The sequence below is a fragment of the Myotis lucifugus genome, unplaced genomic scaffold (genome assembly GCF_000147115.1).
Source record: "Myotis lucifugus unplaced genomic scaffold, Myoluc2.0 scaffold_578, whole genome shotgun sequence".
Taxonomy (NCBI): Eukaryota; Metazoa; Chordata; class Mammalia; order Chiroptera; family Vespertilionidae; genus Myotis; species Myotis lucifugus.
In genome coordinates, this window is record NW_005871626.1 from 317,666 (window position 1) to 335,460 (window position 17,795).

Sequence of the window (17,795 nt, forward strand, 5' to 3'; positions counted from 1 at the left end):
CACGTGACCCTCCCCACTGTGTGGACAGGAGCTCGGCCTGAGGAGCTGCCGGAGGTCACAGAGCGGGCGGGAGGTCCAACGGGCCTGAGCCCTGTTCTGCCGGGTCCATGCCCCTCCCTCTCGGGCTTGGAGAGGCCGGGGTAGCTGCTCTGCTTCCCGGAACAGCCGTCAGCGGTGGTTGGTGAGGTGGCTGTGCAGCAGGCGGGTCCCCGCGGGCTCTCCGAGAAGGAGGCCTGGCTGCGTGGGGACAGCGTGGAAGGCCCCTGGGGATGGCCTTTCTCAGCATGTGTGTGAGTGCTTCACACCCACCACTTCCTGTCTGACCTCGTGGTGTTGTGACAGTCGTGGGCCCTGCTGGTTGATGTGTTACTGTCTGTCGTAGGTCGCAGACCTGGATCGCTGCCACCTGTACCTGCAGGTCTTCGCTGAGCTGGCGGGCCTCCCTGGGAAGCGGGGGGAGCGAGGCAGCCCCGTCCTGAGAATCATTGCTCCTTTGAGAAACGCATCCATCCGGCACCTGCAGGACACGGACAGTGGGCTGGTAATCTTGTAGTTCTGCGGGGAAGGCTTACGTGGAATACAGGTTGATCATAAAAGCATCTGCTGAAACTCGACTTTAAAATCATTCCCTTTGTCTGTAGTAATTGAGGAGGGTAGGGTTCCCCTCATGTCAGGTGCCTAGGAAAGTGGCGACGGCCGTCTTCACACCACTCAGGTCCGGGGGGCCCTTGCTCATGCTCAGGAAGGGCACTGTGTCCGCGAGCTGCAGCCCGGCTTTCTCTCCTCGCCGCCTCCCTCTGCCGCGGACTCCAGGCCGCCAGGTGGCGTTCACGGGCCACAGGCGCGTGTCCCTGCCGTCTGTCCGTCCCGGAGAGAGCCCTCCCTCAGTGCGCACCTGTCAGCAGCCTTTATGGCCCAACTCGGACCACATTTTCCCAGAGGCCTTCTTGGTCAGTGCCTCACCCTCGCTTCATTCCTGCTGCTCCTTGTGCCTCGTGGTGTTCATTTCATCCACTTGTTTTGGGGTGATTGATGTCTGTCTCCACCAGGTCTCATACCTGGAGGCATTCCTTAAACATGAGACTAAGGCAGAGTGGGTACGAGCACAGGCCTTGGAGTGTAGACTTTCTGGGCGTGAATCCTGGCTTTATCCCTGCTGCTGTGTGCCCTTGGGGAAATCACTTAACGTCTCTGTGCCTCAGACACCGCAGTTGCTGGACGTCTTCGTTTCCTCCTCCTGCTCCTCCGTGTAGAGTTCCAAGTGTCTCACATGAAACACCCCACTCGCTAGGAGCCCTGGAAGTGGGCTCTGCAACTGCTCCCTGTGCGGGGGGTGGGGGGGTACTCGGGGCAGCACGTCCACAGCCGCCCTGGTCCCAGCATGGACAGCTGTGCTGTGTCACCCCCAAAGGCAGCACACAGCTGATTGAGGGAGACGCTTACATAGGGGCTTGGAGCCTTTCTTATGACACTTCAGCCTGAGTTCAAATACAACTCGCCCATCGGCCTGTTGGTCCAGGTGTGTCATGAGCAGGAGACGGCCGAGGTCCTAACCTACACACAGGTGCGGGGTCTGTCGCGTGCTGCTCCCGGGACCCCCTGCCAGATGGCGCGCTAGCTGTCTTCTCGCCTGCCCCGCCGGGTTTCACTGCCACTGAATTTGTTCGCTGCCAGTCTGTGGACTAGTGTGAACCCGCGTGGCGGGCACTGGGTTCCCTTTTGTGCCCTCTGATGCTCAGGAGCAGGAGGAGGGGGGTGGGGATCTCTGTGGTCGGGCAGCCTGGGTCCTGCCCGGCCAGGACGCTCCTGGTGAGTGACGGGCACTGTTTCCTGCTCAGGTGCCGACGCTCGGGAGGCAGGTGCAGAGGGCGGTCAGCATGGCTGCCTTGGCCGCGGTGTGTGAGGTGTGTGAGGCCCTCGACCAGACGCCGGAGCTGCAGCTGGACCCTCCGGATGCTGGGCTCACGGAGCAGCTCCTCGCCGCCCTCCCGCTCAATCAGAGGCTGCAGAAGCCGCAGCCGGAGGAGCAGAGCAGGTGTGTCCCCTCGGAGGGCAGTGTGTCCGCGAGGCGTCCTGCTGCTCGTGTGGGAAACCCATGCTTGTTCCAGGGCATCGCCCCCCCAACGCTGGGTGGGTTTCAGGAACTCGGAGCGGAGGCTCCGTTCAGGGTGGTCTCGTGTCCCACGTTGTTCATCTCCGTTACGGACACCCATGAACTTTCCGCATTTAGTTTCCAGTGTGTCATGACGTGGGGGAATGCCTATCTTTACGGAAGTTAGAAGTCGAGGTTTGTGTGTTTCCTGTGTTTCGGTAACAGGATACCTAGTAGGGACTTAACAGCTGAGCCAGACTTAAGGAAGGACAGCAGTGACTCGACTCTCTGTTTCAGTCTTCTGGAAGAATCGTCATCTTCCCCAGGCTGGGGCCGAATCGCTGCACAGTACATCCACGACCAGTGGGCCTGCCTCTCCTTCCTGCTGAAGAAGCACCACGCCCTTCCCCCCACCTCGGAGGGCGCCCTCCTGGACCCCGTGCTGCCCGCCGTTCAGACACCAGCGCGGACTCTGCAGGCTGCGCTCGCCGCCCTCACGGTCCTCCCCTCCGATCGCGTTTTGCCCGTGTTTCGCTGCATGAAACTGCTGGTTCCCCAGGTAGAGACAGTGAGCCATGGGTTAGGGAATGACTGTAGGCTGACACCATTCCCGAAGTGACCTGGTGGTTATGTATTTCTTTTTCTTTCCCTACCAGCTTCTGGCCTCCTCGGAGTCCGTCTGCATAGAGGCCTTTGACATGGCTTGGAAAATTATATCGACTCTAAGCAACACTCAGCTGGTGTTCTGGTCCAACTTAAAAGCTTTTGTTCAGTTTGTTTTTGATACCAAAGTTCTTACCATTGCTGCAAAAACCAAGGGCCAGGCATATTTCAAAATAAAAGAGGTAACTTTCTTTTAATTGGGGTAAAAAATACATAAAACTTCCCGTCTTAACCATCCTGAATATATGACCTGCTGGCCCGCTCCGCTCAGCCCTTTCCTGGCCCCGCACACACCGTGGGGCCCCAGGTCTTCGCTGACTCGGGGATGGAGGCCACTGACAAAAAGCAGAGAAACCGAAACTGTGTGGGGGTAGGTCCTTTTCCCTCCTTTTCCTCTGTGGACGGTGCTTCTTGTGGAAAGTTCTAGGTGAATTCACCACCAGTGACATCTTGTTACTGAGAAATGAAAATGCGTAGTCTGATTGCTGAGCATCTTGCAAAGTTCTAATGATAAAGAATTTTTAATTTTTTGGACTGTTCATGCTTATGTGGGAACTACCATTTGAAGCCATTCCCAGTTTCTAGCAACAGTAATTTTTTGGAAACCAAAACAACTAACTTGGTCAGAGGGTACAATGACCATTGTTTTTCATTCCAGATTATGCACCAGATGATTGAAATGTCGGCTGTAAAAACCGGAGTCTTCAATACACTGATAACTCACTGCTGCCGATCGTGGGTAGTTCCTGCTCTAGAGGTGCCCCAGGCGTCTTTTTCAAACGCTGCGGATTACAGCGAGCTGCTCCTGGAGGCGTGTGTGTTCGGAACTGTGTTTAGGCGGGATCAGAGGTAAAGCTGTCATTATTTCAGCCTGTCCTTACTTACATGGGTAGACTTGTTTTTATTTTGAGGCTTTCAATGAGCAGAATACAAAGTTTTAGTTCATTTAAATTTGGGGCCTTAATTTTTTTTTTTCTGTCTAAAACCTGTTGTTCTTTGTCAAATCTTTTTTATGGGAAGACTCATTCAGGACATACAGACCTTTATTGAAAATCTTGGACATGAATGTGCGGCAAATGTTGTTATTGAAAAGTAAGTATAAGGACTTCTCACATCTTGTCATGAATGGGATATTCACAATTTAACATCATGTGAGAAGCATTCTGTATTTGTTAAATTTTTTAAAATATATTTTTATTGATTCCAGAGAGGACGGGAGAGGGAGAGAGAGGTAGAAACATCGATGAGAGAGAATCACTGATAGGCCGCCTCCTGCAGGCTCCCCACTGGAGATGAGCCCACAACCCGGACATGTGCCCTGACTGGGAATCAAACTGTGACCTCCTGGTTCCTAGTTCAACGCTCAACCACTGAGCCACACCGATGGGCGACAATTTCACTTGTTTTATCTTCCCACATTCAGACACTGAAAGTGCTGGGATGTAGTTTGCCCTTCACGTAGAGGACATGCTGGTGTAGGACGGAGGAGCCATGGCGGCATTGGAGGCGGAGTCTTGCCCCTGAGTGGACAGAGCTGTGCATGGTCCTCACTCAGGAATAGCTCCATGAGCTCTGACCTGTTTTGTCCACAGATGAGATATTGCTGGCCCAGGGCCGCTGTGCGTGTGGTTTCCGTGTGCTTGTGCTGACTTCCTGCACAGGCACTCGTTGACCCATTCATTCATTACCTTCCACTGTCCATCCTGAGTTCAGAGCACTGTCCTTAAGTGTGGACCCACGTAGTTTTAGAGAACTTGGGAAGGCTTTGACATTTGCTATGGTATCTTGAAGCTAATTGAGGTATTTTTATGTTTTGAACATGTATTAACACAGACTATCATCTCATACTTTTAGTACCAAAAGAGAGGACCACTATGTCAGAGTTTGTGCTGTCAAATTCCTGTGCTTGTTAGATGACTCCAATGCATCCCATAAGGCGTTTATGGAGGACCTTGCCATCAAGCTGTTAGAGAAAGTAAATGTGTTTGGTTTTTGTTACTTTAAAGCATCTTTGTTTTTGTATAGTTAACAAGTCAAAATCCAGTATTTGCTCTTTTTGTTGACAAAATGTTTCTAAATATTGTTATCAAAAAACCCGAGATTTATGTTCCTTCCATATTTCTAGTTAAATCTCAGTGATTGTCCAACTCAAGGTTGCTTTTGAGAACAAAGTGTTTCCTGTACTCTAACCTTCTCTCCGTGTTTTCCAGTACCAGTCAAAACCAGTTACATTTGGTGTGATGTATCCGTCCATTGTTTTATATAAGAAATAGAGTAAAAAGCTAAAAATTTAGAAACTGCCATAATGCGAAGAATTTACTTTTTTGAATCTGCACAATTATTTATAATGAGCATCGCACTGTCTGCAGGAGGGACTGTGCAGGCATTGGTGCCTTGAGAACCATGTCCAGTATCTGTCTCCTCACCCCTTCACCAGCCACAACGGAGCAAGGAGGCTTCTCAAAGACTGTGTGCTGGACAGTGACATAGCTTCTTCCTAGTTTGTTTTTTTTTAAAGGGGAGAATGATGATTTTTATTTTTAAGAGAGGAAGGGAGAGGGATAGAGAGTTAGAAACATCGATGAGAGAGAAACATCGATCAGCTGCCTCCTGCACACCTCCAACTGGGGATGTGCCCGCAACCAAGGTACATGCCCTTGACCGGACTCGAACCTGGGACCCTTTAGTCTGCAGGCTGACACTCTATCCACTGAGCAAAACTGGTAGGGCACTCCTTTCTAGTTTTAAAAGCAGATGAGTTAAGTAACGAAATGCATTGTTGTGAAAGGAAACTAAAGAAGTGTCTTCTTGTCCTTCCTGCCGGTTGGAGGACCAGGGGCTGAGTTTGAAGCTGTGGTTGATGTTTCGTCAGCCACAGATTCAGCGAGTGATTCCATGTTGACCCCCCACCCCAGGAGGCACTGGTGTCCTCGTCCAGGACGCGATGCTACGTGAACTCCCAGCAGCACCGATTGCAAAACCGAGTGTGGCAGATCCTGCTCGTGCTTTTCCCCCGCTTCGACCAGGTGAGTAGTCCCTGCAGCTGTACCTTTAGCACAGTGGTTCCCAAACTTATTTGGCCTACCGCCCCCTTTCCAGAAAAAATATTACTCAGCCCCTGGAAATTAATTTTTAAAAAATTTTAATAGCAGTTACTCATCGCCCCCAAATGCACCTGTGGCCATCACCGCCCCCTGGATCGCTGCAGCGCCCACCGGGGGGCAGTAGCGCCCACTTTGGGAATCACTGCTTTAGCATAAGGGTTCCGTGTGAATAAACTGTGCAGTAGAGACTGTCATGTTGCTCTTTGAAAACGAGGAAGTAATCTGCTTAGCACTTATATATACTTCAGTTCTGAAAATTGAAGTCACTCAGGACACTTTTTAACCAAGAATGCAAAGGCAGTTAGGGATTGTGGAAATAAACCAGAAACTGCTTTACCTGGCCCAGTGACGATTCTTCCTTTCAGTACTTTAACGTGATACTGTAATGTTTAAAGTTTCATATGCCATTTGGTTAGAGAGCCCACCAGCCCCCGATCCTCAGCAGCTGGTTGCTTGGAGGTGCCTGCTGTGGGCTGTCCGTACTGCGGACACCGCGGTGGCGTCGTCTAGGAAGTAGTGACCAGTGAAGGTGGGACCAAACCAGGTCTAACCCAGACGCACGCTCCACTTTACAGCCCGGCACGGGGACTTGAAATGAGCTTTTCTGCTCTTTAAGATACATTCTTCTTTAAAATAAATACACATAATACATACTTATACACAAGGAGATGATGCTTTCTACCTGCTACTGAGCGATGCTCAGTTACCCGGAGGGAAGTGCGGTTCTGAAGAGAAGGACGGGGCGAGGGGGAGGACTGTGGGGTCAGGGTCTCGCCCAGAAGAACTGGGCAGCTGTGGGGCAGGCGGATGGGCAGTCGTCCAAGGAGATGGGGGCCCGGCCTGCTCCTGCTGGGCTCCGTCTGCCGCCTGCTGACTTGGGCATCTCGGCACATCTTGATCTCAATCCGGCCGCTTACCAGATGTGTGGCTTGGAGACAGTCACTTACCCTTTCTGAATCTTCTCTCTTCCCTGTAAAAATACCGAGAATAAAAACCTTCCTCACAGAATTGATGTCCAAGTAAAACGTGAACTGTCAGTAAAAGTACCTCATCATTATGTCTGTCAGCAGTTTTTAAGGCCATTGTTTGTAGAGTGGTGGATCCAAGAGTTACTTACAATCGATGAAACTTTAAGCTGTGTTTTTTTTAGCAGTATTTTTTAGTGCATTTTTAAAGTTAAAATTAATAACCTGTTTCAGAGTTGCTAAAAGACTAGTTCTTAATTGTTCCTACCACAAAAAAAGAAATAATTATGGGATGTGATAGAGTTGTTAGTCAATGCCACGGTTGTAATCGTATTGTGATATGTCAATGCATCGAGTCAACATTTTTATCCCTTAAATTTATACATTGTTATATGTTAATTATATTTCAGTAAAAATAAATTTAAGACCATTAATAACCATAACACAATTTAATTTGTGAATTTTATTTTTCTCAGAATTTCTTGAATAGAATCATTGACAAGATCTTTCAGGCTGGTTTCATCAACAACCAAGCATCCATCAAGTATTACATCGAATGGATTATTATACTGATTCTTCACAAATTTCCTCAGTTTCTTCCAAAGTTCTGGGATTGTTTTTCTTGTGTAAGTAAAGGAGATTTCTTCCCATTTTTTTAAATTAACAAAAGATGTGGCCTGTGCCGGGAGATTGTTTCCCTTTCATTAGTTGCTGCTTGACTCTCAGTCGCCCTGGCCCAGTTGTGCTGACATCCTAGGTTGTGTTTGGAATTAGTTTAAGAGACAGGCATGCCTGGCTCACCTTGAGAGCTCTTCTGCTCTAACAGAATAAAGATGGGAAAGGCTTTTGTTAGTAAGAAGGAAGGGAAATAGGTCGGTGCTGCAGTCTTACTTACCAAGTGGTGTCTGATCTTAGAAATAAGAACGAGGAAGAATTAAGTGTACTCCTTACACTTTAAAGACATTTCCAGTAGGTAAATTTTAGACGTCACCGAAGTAGCAGCTTTAATGAGAATCTTCAGGGTCTCTCTCTCACCCAACTGGGAACAGACGTCAGTTTATTCCATTCTTATGTCCCTCGTCCACCCCCCTCCTCCCACCCCCCGCCCAGCATTTCCTGCGTCCCGGATCATCTCTGAGGAGGTGATACAGGATCGTGATGGGTTACGGTGCAGGCCTCTGCTCTCAGTCTGCCCTACTCGGTCTTCCTTCACCAGATGCCCCCACGGCTGCTAAAGTCACTTGTGTCCACCCTCTGTCCATGGAGCTGCCCCCCGAGCTCGCCCCTCCTGCAGTCACCCCCTCACGGTCACAGTCAGGCTCCTGAGAGTCCGATCTCCACACTGAGTCCCCGCCGCCTCCACCGGAGCTGCAGTGTCTGCAGCCTCTTCCGTCTGTGGCTTCCGTCCGTTTATCACAAATTAATGTGATTCCCAGTGACCATTAGGGGAAGGTCTGAACCCACTTCAGCGCTCTCCCCTGGCTTTTCATCCTGGGTTTTCAAAGCCAAGGCCCCCTGAACGTCGGAGCCCTGTCCTTGCCACTCGCTGCCTGTCTTCACCTGCCTCTGTCTCTGCTGGTCTTGCTCACTGTCTGCCTGTTTGCTCCCTGCTCCCTGGCTCCCCCCCTCCAGCCAGTGCTCACCCTGCAGGCCTCACCGCCCCCCAGATGAGCACCCTCACCCACCACTCACTTCCCAGGAAGTTGGCGATGCCTCGCAGTTGGCTGGTTGCCATGTATTGGCATTTGGTTCTGCACCTGGGCTGCAGCTGTGAAGGGAGAGACTGCCCCCTGCTGGCCCCGCCTGTCACATGGCACAGAAGCCTTGAATGACGTTTTACCTGATTTCTTTTCAGAGTGAAGAACACCTTAAAACAAGCATTTGTACATTCTTGTCGGTTTTGTCACATTTGGACATCATTACTCAAAATCTTCCAGAAAAGGTGAGTTTAAATTATAAGAAGAGTTTAAACTTGACTGACAAAATAGAACTTTTAATATTTGTCCTAGTTTTTGTAAGTGTAACATATTCCTTATGTCTTCTGCAATTTCTCCCAGTGAGTCCAGCTGGCTACAAGCCCGTCGGGCGGGGTACTCTACCATATTGTTGGGTCTTTGCCTTGACCGTCAAGTTAGCACGTGGTACAAATAGGACGCTAAGTTATTTTCATTTGCACACGTGCTGGAGGGTGGGGAGTACCGCGGGGTCACGGAATCTGCCTCTGGGGACCGCGTGCCAGCACGTCCATCTGTCTCGGGAGGAGGGTGGGGAGCCTGGAGCCCGTCAGGGACACAGTGATGCCAGGTCTCCCTGCGGTCGTCCAGCCACGGCCGGTGGCCACTGAAGAAGTGATTCCTCTCCTCTCTGCAGAGGCCGGCTCTGAAGCAGGCCCTGGTCGTCGCGCTGCAGTGGGGCTTCAGCCACAACTTCGGTGTCCGCCTGTACGCGCTGGTGGCGCTGAACAAAGCCTGGGGCATGTGTAAGACGCTGCGGATGGGGGAGCTGGACGCTCTGGCGTCCGTGATCGAGTCCAGCCTCAGTCAGGTGGAGAGCACGCCGGGAGCAGGGTAAGCACGCGCCGGCAGCCCTCCGGTGAGGGGGTGAGGCGGGACAGCTGCAGGCGGCACCCTCAGCTCAGCTGAGGCCACGTGGGAGCGCAGAGCCGGGTGGCAGAGCTGCGCAGCCGTTGGCTGTGCAGTGTAGTTGCAGTTCGGATTGCAGGCGGCTCCCCTGACCTTGTAGAACTGCTCCTGTGGATGAAGGGGTGCGTGAGCGGGGTGTTGTAAAGCCCCTCAGGGGGGGCATCGCTTCCTGCCGTGTCTAAGGCGGTGTCTCACTGCGTTATCATTACTGACCCACCACCAGGAGTGCCAGGGCTCACACAGCGCCGAGACCCAGGCCGCAGGGGTCCACAAAGGTCTCTTCGCACGCTCAGCGCACTCGCTGATTTACATAAACCCGTGTACAGAGGCTGGATGCAGCAAACGGGGCGCCCGAAACGGGGATGGAAGTCAGTGCCATGTTGTCGGGGCCTCTGCCCGACCAAGTTAGCCCGCAGCACAGACAGGGCGCTGAGTCAGCGCTTCGCTGGTCAGACGAGAACCCTCCCCACCTGGACAGGGGCGCCAGGAATCCCAGACCTGCTCACGGGAAACCCGTGGTCTGTGGGAGTTGGTAACAGTTTGGCTGTGAGTCTTCAGAGCAGAAAAAGGGACTTGGGTGACGCTTTTCTCTCCTCAGCAGTTTATGCCAGAGACTAAAGGTCCCCCCAGACCCCTCACATGGCTCCCTCAGAGCCCCTCCGCCCGGCATTCATGTCTGTCAGGCCGGCGTCTGCCAGGTGCTCCAGGTGTTTCCTGTTGTCAGGTGCCCGTCACCTCGGATGGAGCTCAGGCCTCTGCACCCCTAGAGTGACCCCCACATGTCATTGTAGACCTGGGTCCCATTCTTGTGAGTCATATGACTTAGAGTTACTTGTTTTGCATCTCATTTCAGAAGGTCAAACGCAGTGTCAGTTTCTAAAGTGTGTTGATCTTGGAGATAGAGGTGTATAAGCCTTAGGATAAAACTCACACTTTTCCCCCTGTTCTAAACCCCGCAGTGGGTAAGCCAGAAAGGAGTCCGAGTTCTTCCCCTCCCTTGCGTGTGCCTCACCGTGTTTTCCACCCTTAGGAACGCCAAGAGGAACTGGCAGCGCATCCAGGACCATTTCTTTTTTGCAGCATTTCACCCGCTTCAGGACTACTGCCTGGAGGTGAGCACACTGTCCCGCGCCAATGCTCTTGTATCGTTAGTCCTGGCGCTTCCTTTGCCGTCGTCGTTGAAGGGTGACGACTAGCTCACCTTTCCCCTCACTTGCGTTTGTGTCACTTTATGCAGATGACCTGCCTCATTCCACGCTTAGCAGTGAGCCTGCTAGTCACTGTCACTCTCTCTCTCAGGTAGTCAGGCCTGTACACACGGGAAGGGCAGTGTTTTAACTCTGAACAGAAACCTGTTCTGACACTAAAAGGGAGAGTGAGAACACTTGTGCAGGTGAGATTCTGTGGTCACAAAGCCCATTGTTAAAAGAACAAGAAGATGGACTCTTGTTAATCACCTTGTCTAGGTCCTGGGGGGCTGAACCTGCATAGCAGGTGATACCCCGCCTCCCGAATGTGCTCATGTAATGAACTTCAGGAACCACAGACAGGTCTATTACTAGTCAGTCAATCAACTTGATATCTAAGTGACTAAACTTTATAGAAATGGCATTACTTTCTCTTTGAATTAAAACATTCGACCTGTTCTTTTCCTCTAAAGAACTTGGACGTCTCAGCTGCTGTGCACAGTGAACTACTTTGGTGGGTCACTAACACCCTGCGCTTTAAAAAGCTACAGCTCTGCACTGTGATGGTCATGGGACATGAACTGCTTTCCGTTACGTCACAGCAGAAATTGTCCAGGGTTTTTCAGATACTTCACCCGCTCTGCTCTGTCCTCGTGCGCAGGTGCTATGCCTGCCTCTTTCTGCAGGGCCTTTAGTGCCTTAGGTTACATCCACCTGCCCACCTGCTGCTCAGTGTTCCCGCAGGAGTAAGTCCTCGCTTTCCTCTTTCCTGCCTTGGACGGCCTCCCCCTCATGTTGTATATTTCACCCCCCCACTCCCGGTAGGAACCCTAACTGTGTGTAAGACTCCGTCTCGTACATGTGTAGCCGTATTGGTACCCGCTTACTATCTGGTTGCAATCATGATGCTAATTGAAATGTACACAGATGTTGCATGAAGAAAACCATATTCATTCTAAAGACTTTTATGAAGACTTGCATGTTGATCTAAACTGACTGTTTCATTTTAAACTTGCCTATTACCTGTGCTTCCGCTTCTCCTGGCCTTTGACCTTTGGTGATTTCCTGGTTCTCAGTTCTCATAGGTAAGAAAAAGAAAGGACTGTTTACGTGATGACTAAACTGTTTACACTGCGCAGTTTACAAAACACTTTTCATGTGCTGTTTTAACCCCATTTTATCCACACTTTACAGATGAGGAGGTGGAAGCCAAGGAAGGCTAAATGGCTTAGTGAGTGGTAGTGAAAGGGAGGATTTGACACCAAGAGAGCTTGACCTGTTGCTTATGGAGAAGGTGGTGATCGGTAAACAGCACGTGTCCAAACGCTGCCCAACACCAGAACTGACTCCAGACGCTCTGCCTCGTGCAGAGCTGGGGCTGTTAGTGCATTGGGGACCCGCGTGCGAGACCTGCTGCTCCCCAGGGTTCTTAGAAAAGCTGGTCAGACACATAGGCAGTTGCTACAAGACAGAAAGTAGGTAATTTGACCAGACAGGATAGTTTGGGAAAATACATTAGTAAGAATAGGCTGTACTTTAAACAGTTATGTATTTCTTTGCTCTTTTTATGTTTTTAAGGGGGAAAGTTTAGATTTTACACTTTTCTTTCAGACCATATTTCACATCCTTCCGCGCCTTGCAGGCCTTGTTGAAGACGAGTGGATCGCCATCGACAAGTTTGCCAAGTTCACGGACCTTCCCTCGGGGGCAGGGGCTCATCGCTACCTTTCTGCGACGCAGCTGCGCGAGCTGAGGCCGGGGGACTGGGCTCAGCAGGACGCAGGTGACAGAAGTGTTCCCCTTTCCCACCGCTGCCTGCTCCGGCTGTGGCTGCAGTGACAGCAGGCGGCTGATAAAAGCTCCTTCACGAGGCTCCCGTGGAGAAGAGGCGGTGGAAAGTGGTATAACTGACGGTACTTTCAGGGGCCTGAGCTTCGCTATGAAAAGCCAGGAGCCTCATCTGCTTCCTTATATATTTCTCTTATTTGAAATATTCTTCATATTCACTGCTTCTCTGTAAAATATAGATTTTAAAAGGGGCCAAATTATGGAATTTCTTGCCCCGTTTAGGAGTGAAGCAGAGATCTTGGTTCTAGTCCTCGCTGGTTGGCCACCACTTCCCACCGCCTTCCCCCCCGGCTCCCTTCGGACCACCTCCCGCTGCTCTCCCTCAGCCACGCGGCCCTGAGCCATCCCAGGGCCAAGCCCCACCACTTTAAAGCCACCACTGGCCCTAACAGCTGTGCCGAGGTCTGCATTCTCGTCCCCAGCCCTCTGGTTCTCGTTCCGAACCCCTAGCCACGGCCTCACTGAACTTCAGGTCGCCCTCTGCCCGGCCCTCCTGGGCGCGGGACACTCCATAGCTCTTCACACTCCACGCCTCCCAGCTGGACTCACCCGCTGTCACCCTCGCAGGCCCTTCCTTTCCTGTCCTCTCTCGCAGTGACGTAATATGTGCAGAATATATAATATATGCAGAATACGAGGGGACTGGTTTCCATAGGGGATTCTTCTTTCCTGCCCAGGCTCTCACGCGGGTGAAGCAGACAGCCAATCCGAGTGGACTGATGTTCAGAAGAAGGTAATCCCGTGGAGACATGCTGCTCCGGATGCCGACCTGGAGCTGGCATTTCAGGACCGCGCTGCCAAGCTCGGCAAGGCCATCAGCCGCCTGGTCGTCGTGGCCTCCCTCATCGACAAGCCCACCAACTTAGGAGGTAGCCGTGTGTCGGGGTCTCACTTAGACTCTAGATCAGGGGTCCTCAAACCACGGCCCGCGGGCCACATGCAAACACAAATATTGTATTGGTTCCCGTTTTGGTTTTTTACTTCAAAATAAGATATGTGCAGTGTGCATAGGAATTTGTTCATAGTTTTTTTTTTTTTAACTATAGTCCGGCCCTCCAACGGTCTGAGGGACAGTGAACTGGCCCCCTGTTTAAAAAGTTTGAGGACCCCTGCTCTAGATCCTGCAAATGGCCAGTCAGCGCACGGCCATGGGGGCTGCCTTCCAGGCGTGACCCGCTGGGGGAGGCCACGGGGTGGGGGACAGGGTGCGCTCAGCCTTGTGCTGCGGACGGTGATGCCCGCTTGCTCCGCAGGCCTGTGCCGCACCTGCGAGGTGTTCGGGGCGGCAGCGCTGGTGGTCGGCAGCCTTCAGTGCGTCAGCGACAAGCAGTTCCAGCAGCTCAGCGTCTCGGCGGAGCAGTGGCTGCCTCTGGTGGAGGTGGGTGGCAGTGACTCACTGTTCGAGTTGATTGGCTCAGTCTGTAGTTCTCCATCTTCGTGTATCGGCCCCTTGGCAGTAATTTACAGTAGTCCAGCCTTTAACACTAAAGTAAATGCAGCCCAATGCTGTTCTCCTGTTCCTTGATCATCTTCCACGTGATTGTGTTTTTAGAAACCATGTAGGATTCCTTTCAGGAAAACATGCCTTGCTGGTATAGGAATCATTTTCATACATGTCTATGCTGTTGGGGGAGTTCTTGTTTATAGTGTATAATCTTTTTTAAAAGACTTAAGCTCAGTTTAGTAAGTTTTTAAAACTCTGATTTTACTCTTAGCAGGGCTGTCACTGAATGACTTACTTTCTGCTCTTTTAAATGGTGTGAAGGTAAAGCCACCGCAGCTGGCGGGCTACCTGAGGCAGAAGCAGGCGGAGGGCTACACGGTCATCGGCGTGGAGCAGACGGCCCGGAGCACGGCCCTGACCCAGTACTGCTTCCCGGAGAGGTCGCTGCTGCTGCTGGGGTGAGAACCTCCTCACAGCTCAGCCAGAAAACGGTTCAGAAACCGTAGTTTATCGGACCCTCACACGGCACCTGCCACCACCTGCACTCGACCTGATGCTCATGGGAAGCCCCCTACCTTTCACTTACTTCACCTGTGGGTGCTCAGGGGACCACAGGATTGCCCATACGCTTTTTATCCTCATTTTCCTTTCTCCCAGTTAACTGGTATTTTCTCAGACATTCTGAATGTTAACACTCTGACTGTCTGAGAAAATACGGTTATTACAAGGAAAGTAACCTTTCTCCTCCCCTTTCACCAGAAATGAGCGTGAAGGAATCCCTGCCAGCCTGATCCAGCAGCTGGACGTGTGTGTGGAAATCCCTCAGCAGGGCATCACCCGCTCGCTCAACGTCCACGTGAGTGGAGCCCTGCTCATCTGGGAATATGCCCGGCAGCAGCTGCGCAGGCGAGGGGGCAGCCAGGCGTGAGGTCCCCGCACTCAGAGGTGTCGGTGCTATTGAAACAGTTAAAAAGTATTTGGACAAATGAAACAAATTCTGAATTTACGGGAATAATTTGTGTTTTTTCCTTATAACTTAATGCCAAACTTTTTCATGTGCCTTAACCATATTACTATGTGTTGTCCTCTTTAATAAACATATTTAGCTAAATTGTATTGCTTCTTTAGTAAAATGTTTTAAGCAATTGTGGAGATAAAACTATTTTTAAAAGATCATTTCTTTCCTAGAAACTATTTTTTTTTCTTAGTGAATAGAAGTGAGAGAGGACATCCTTACCTTGTTACTGATTTGGGGGAAAAATCACTCCTTGTGCCATCACTAAGTGTATTAGCTAAGCTGTTTGTAGACAGTCTCTATTATTTTAGCTGTCTATTTAAGTTCTCCCGATCACCATTTTTTGGTGTGTGCCTCTATAAAACGGGCACTCCTAGGACACATATAACAACCTGTTTTTTCAGTAGCTACAGTATTTGCCTAATGCCATCCTCTAACCAAAAAAATAGCTACATGTATTTTTAAAATAGGCTTTAATTTTCTTCTTAAAATAGATTTCTTACTAAATTAAAACTGAGCATGTTTCATACCACTGTCTGATCACTTTCATTATTAAGTCACATATGCAGAAGCACTGATGTCTACCAGCTCCCACAGTCCATGGGGCACTGGGAATGTCCAGAAAGAAGAGTCTACCTTTCGGAGAGGCCAGGGCAGCCTAGGACTTGGCAGAGGTGTTTGAAGGCTGGAACTGTCCTGCTTCAAATTTCTCTTTAAATTTTAAGTAGTCTCTTCTTTTGTCAAAATATTTTATCTGTTGAGAAAAAGGGGTTTGAAATATGGTCAGGTTATGCAGCTCGGGTAAACAACAGCACAGATTTAAATGTAACAGGTTATTCAATATAAATTGTGTAAGTGACCTGAGTCATTTATATTCTAGAACAGCGGTTCTCAACCTTCCTAACGCCGCGACCCTTTAATACAGTTCCTCATGTTGTGGTGACCCCCAATTTCATTGTTACAAATTGAACATCATTAAAGCATAGTGATTAATTACAAAAACAATATGTAATTATATATGTGTTTTCTGATGGTCTTAGGCGACCCCTGTGAAAGGGTCGTTTGACCCCCAAAGGGGTTGCGACCCCCAGGTTGAGAACCGCTGTTCTAGAACCATTTCACAGCAGTGCATTGATGTATAAAGGTCTTGGAAAAGGATGTAGACTAATAAGTCACAACCTTTTTGGGTTACAGACCCTATTGAGCACTTGAATAAGCAATCAATTAGGAAATAAAAAAACTACCATGAGACAAAAATACAACTTTTCCAAATTTACAGATGCAGTAAGAGCAGTTCTAAGAGGAAAGTTCATAGCTATACACGTCAAGAAACAATAAAAATCCCAAACAATCTTAAATTTACAACTAAAGGAACTAGAAAAAGAACCCCCCCCACCCCACCCCCCACAAAAGAAAAAGATCAATAAAACTTACAGCTGGTTCTTTGAAAAGATAAACAAAATTCAAAATTGACAAACCTTTAGCCAAACTCATTAAGAATAAAAGACCCCAAATAAAATCATAAATGAAAGAAGTGACAAATGATACGACAGAAAATATAAAACGTTAAGGATGCCAACAAATTCAGTTTTTCTAGAAGCATATAACCGCCCAGGACTGAACCAGGAAAAAATAGAAAATCTGAACAGACTGTTGACTAGTCATGAAATTAAAGCAGAAATCACAAAAACTCCTAGCAAACAAAAGCCTGGGGCCAGATGACTTCACAGATGAATTCTACCAAACATTTAAAGAATTAATCCCTATCCTTAAATGACTTCAAGAAAAATCAAAGAGGAAGGAATGCTTCCTCATCACCCTAGGAAGCCAGCATTGCTCCGATACCCAAACCAGATAAAGACATGACCAAAAAAAAAAAAAAATTACAGGCCAATATCCTTGATGCTAAAATACTCAACAAAATATTAGCAAGCTGGACTCAGCAATACCAGACTTACGGCCTGGCCAGTGTGGCCCAGTGGGAGCGGGACTGGGCGGATAAATGGCAGGTGACGTGTGTGAGGTGCGCGGAGCCTGTTAACCGTGACCAGGGCGCAGGGACGGAGGGAGAGGCCTCCGGGTGGCACCGGCCTGTGTGTGGGTGGAGAGCACAGTAAAGAAGCCACCGGCCGGCTGTACAAACTACCGATGCAGAGCACAGAGCCGCCCCCAAAGCAGGGGGAGGGTCCACAGCCCCGGGCTTGAGGAAGGGCAGAGGGGGTCGGGGGCCCAGAGCCACCCCGAAAGCAGGGGGAGGGTCCAGAGCCATGGGCTGGAGAGGACAGAGGGGGTCGGGGCCCAGAGCCACCCCGAAAGCAGGGGGAGGGTCCAGAGCCATGGGCTGGAGAGGGCAGAGGGGGTCGGGGGCCCAGAGCCACCTCGAAAGCAGGGGGAGGGTCCACAGCCCCGGGCTGGAGAGGGCAGTGGGGGTCGGGGCCTGCAGCGCGCTGACCACAGGGGCAGAGCAGCGATTCCGGACGGCGCTCATCCACCAGACACCTGCGAGCCCCAGCGCTTTTAAAAGAAGTTTGGGTTCTATTTCCACAAATAGGCGAGGGCTGGGACAAAGCTACTTGTTTTTTAAAATCTCCACCTGATTCTGACATGCAGCCTGCGTGGCAAATGATGGCCAGACTGTGGGGGATCTCCTGGGAAAATGGGGGGTGGGTGAGGGCGGGACCCACCAGCACCCCGATCTTCACCTGTCACTCCCACCTCCAGGGCCAGGTCTTCCCGTCCTCAGTCCCCTGCTGTGCTCAGTGCCACAGGTGGGGGTGGGAGCAGAGGAGAGGGGCGCATGGGCAGTAATGGTACCAGGGCATAAAGCAGCAGGTC

General features: G+C 50.5%; 1 protein-coding gene across 1 annotated transcript in view; it reads left to right on the plus strand.

The window, feature by feature from the left end:
- Nucleotides 1–15,119, plus strand: part of TARBP1 (TAR (HIV-1) RNA binding protein 1) — a 35,396-nt gene extending 20,277 nt beyond the window's left edge. Inside the window, exons 15-31 of the mRNA XM_023745753.1 lie at nucleotides 383–541; nucleotides 1,839–2,035; nucleotides 2,390–2,651; nucleotides 2,749–2,937; nucleotides 3,414–3,604; nucleotides 3,776–3,847; nucleotides 4,610–4,730; nucleotides 5,671–5,781; nucleotides 7,301–7,450; nucleotides 8,680–8,766; nucleotides 9,195–9,391; nucleotides 10,497–10,578; nucleotides 12,265–12,436; nucleotides 13,179–13,370; nucleotides 13,755–13,879; nucleotides 14,267–14,403; nucleotides 14,705–15,119. Coding sequence (XP_023601521.1) covers nucleotides 383–541; nucleotides 1,839–2,035; nucleotides 2,390–2,651; nucleotides 2,749–2,937; nucleotides 3,414–3,604; nucleotides 3,776–3,847; nucleotides 4,610–4,730; nucleotides 5,671–5,781; nucleotides 7,301–7,450; nucleotides 8,680–8,766; nucleotides 9,195–9,391; nucleotides 10,497–10,578; nucleotides 12,265–12,436; nucleotides 13,179–13,370; nucleotides 13,755–13,879; nucleotides 14,267–14,403; nucleotides 14,705–14,873 — 2,613 coding nt within the window. The 3' untranslated portion in view covers nucleotides 14,874–15,119. The remainder of the gene's footprint in view (nucleotides 1–382; nucleotides 542–1,838; nucleotides 2,036–2,389; nucleotides 2,652–2,748; nucleotides 2,938–3,413; nucleotides 3,605–3,775; nucleotides 3,848–4,609; nucleotides 4,731–5,670; nucleotides 5,782–7,300; nucleotides 7,451–8,679; nucleotides 8,767–9,194; nucleotides 9,392–10,496; nucleotides 10,579–12,264; nucleotides 12,437–13,178; nucleotides 13,371–13,754; nucleotides 13,880–14,266; nucleotides 14,404–14,704) is intronic.
- The last annotated feature ends 2,676 nt before the right edge of the window (nucleotides 15,120–17,795 follow it).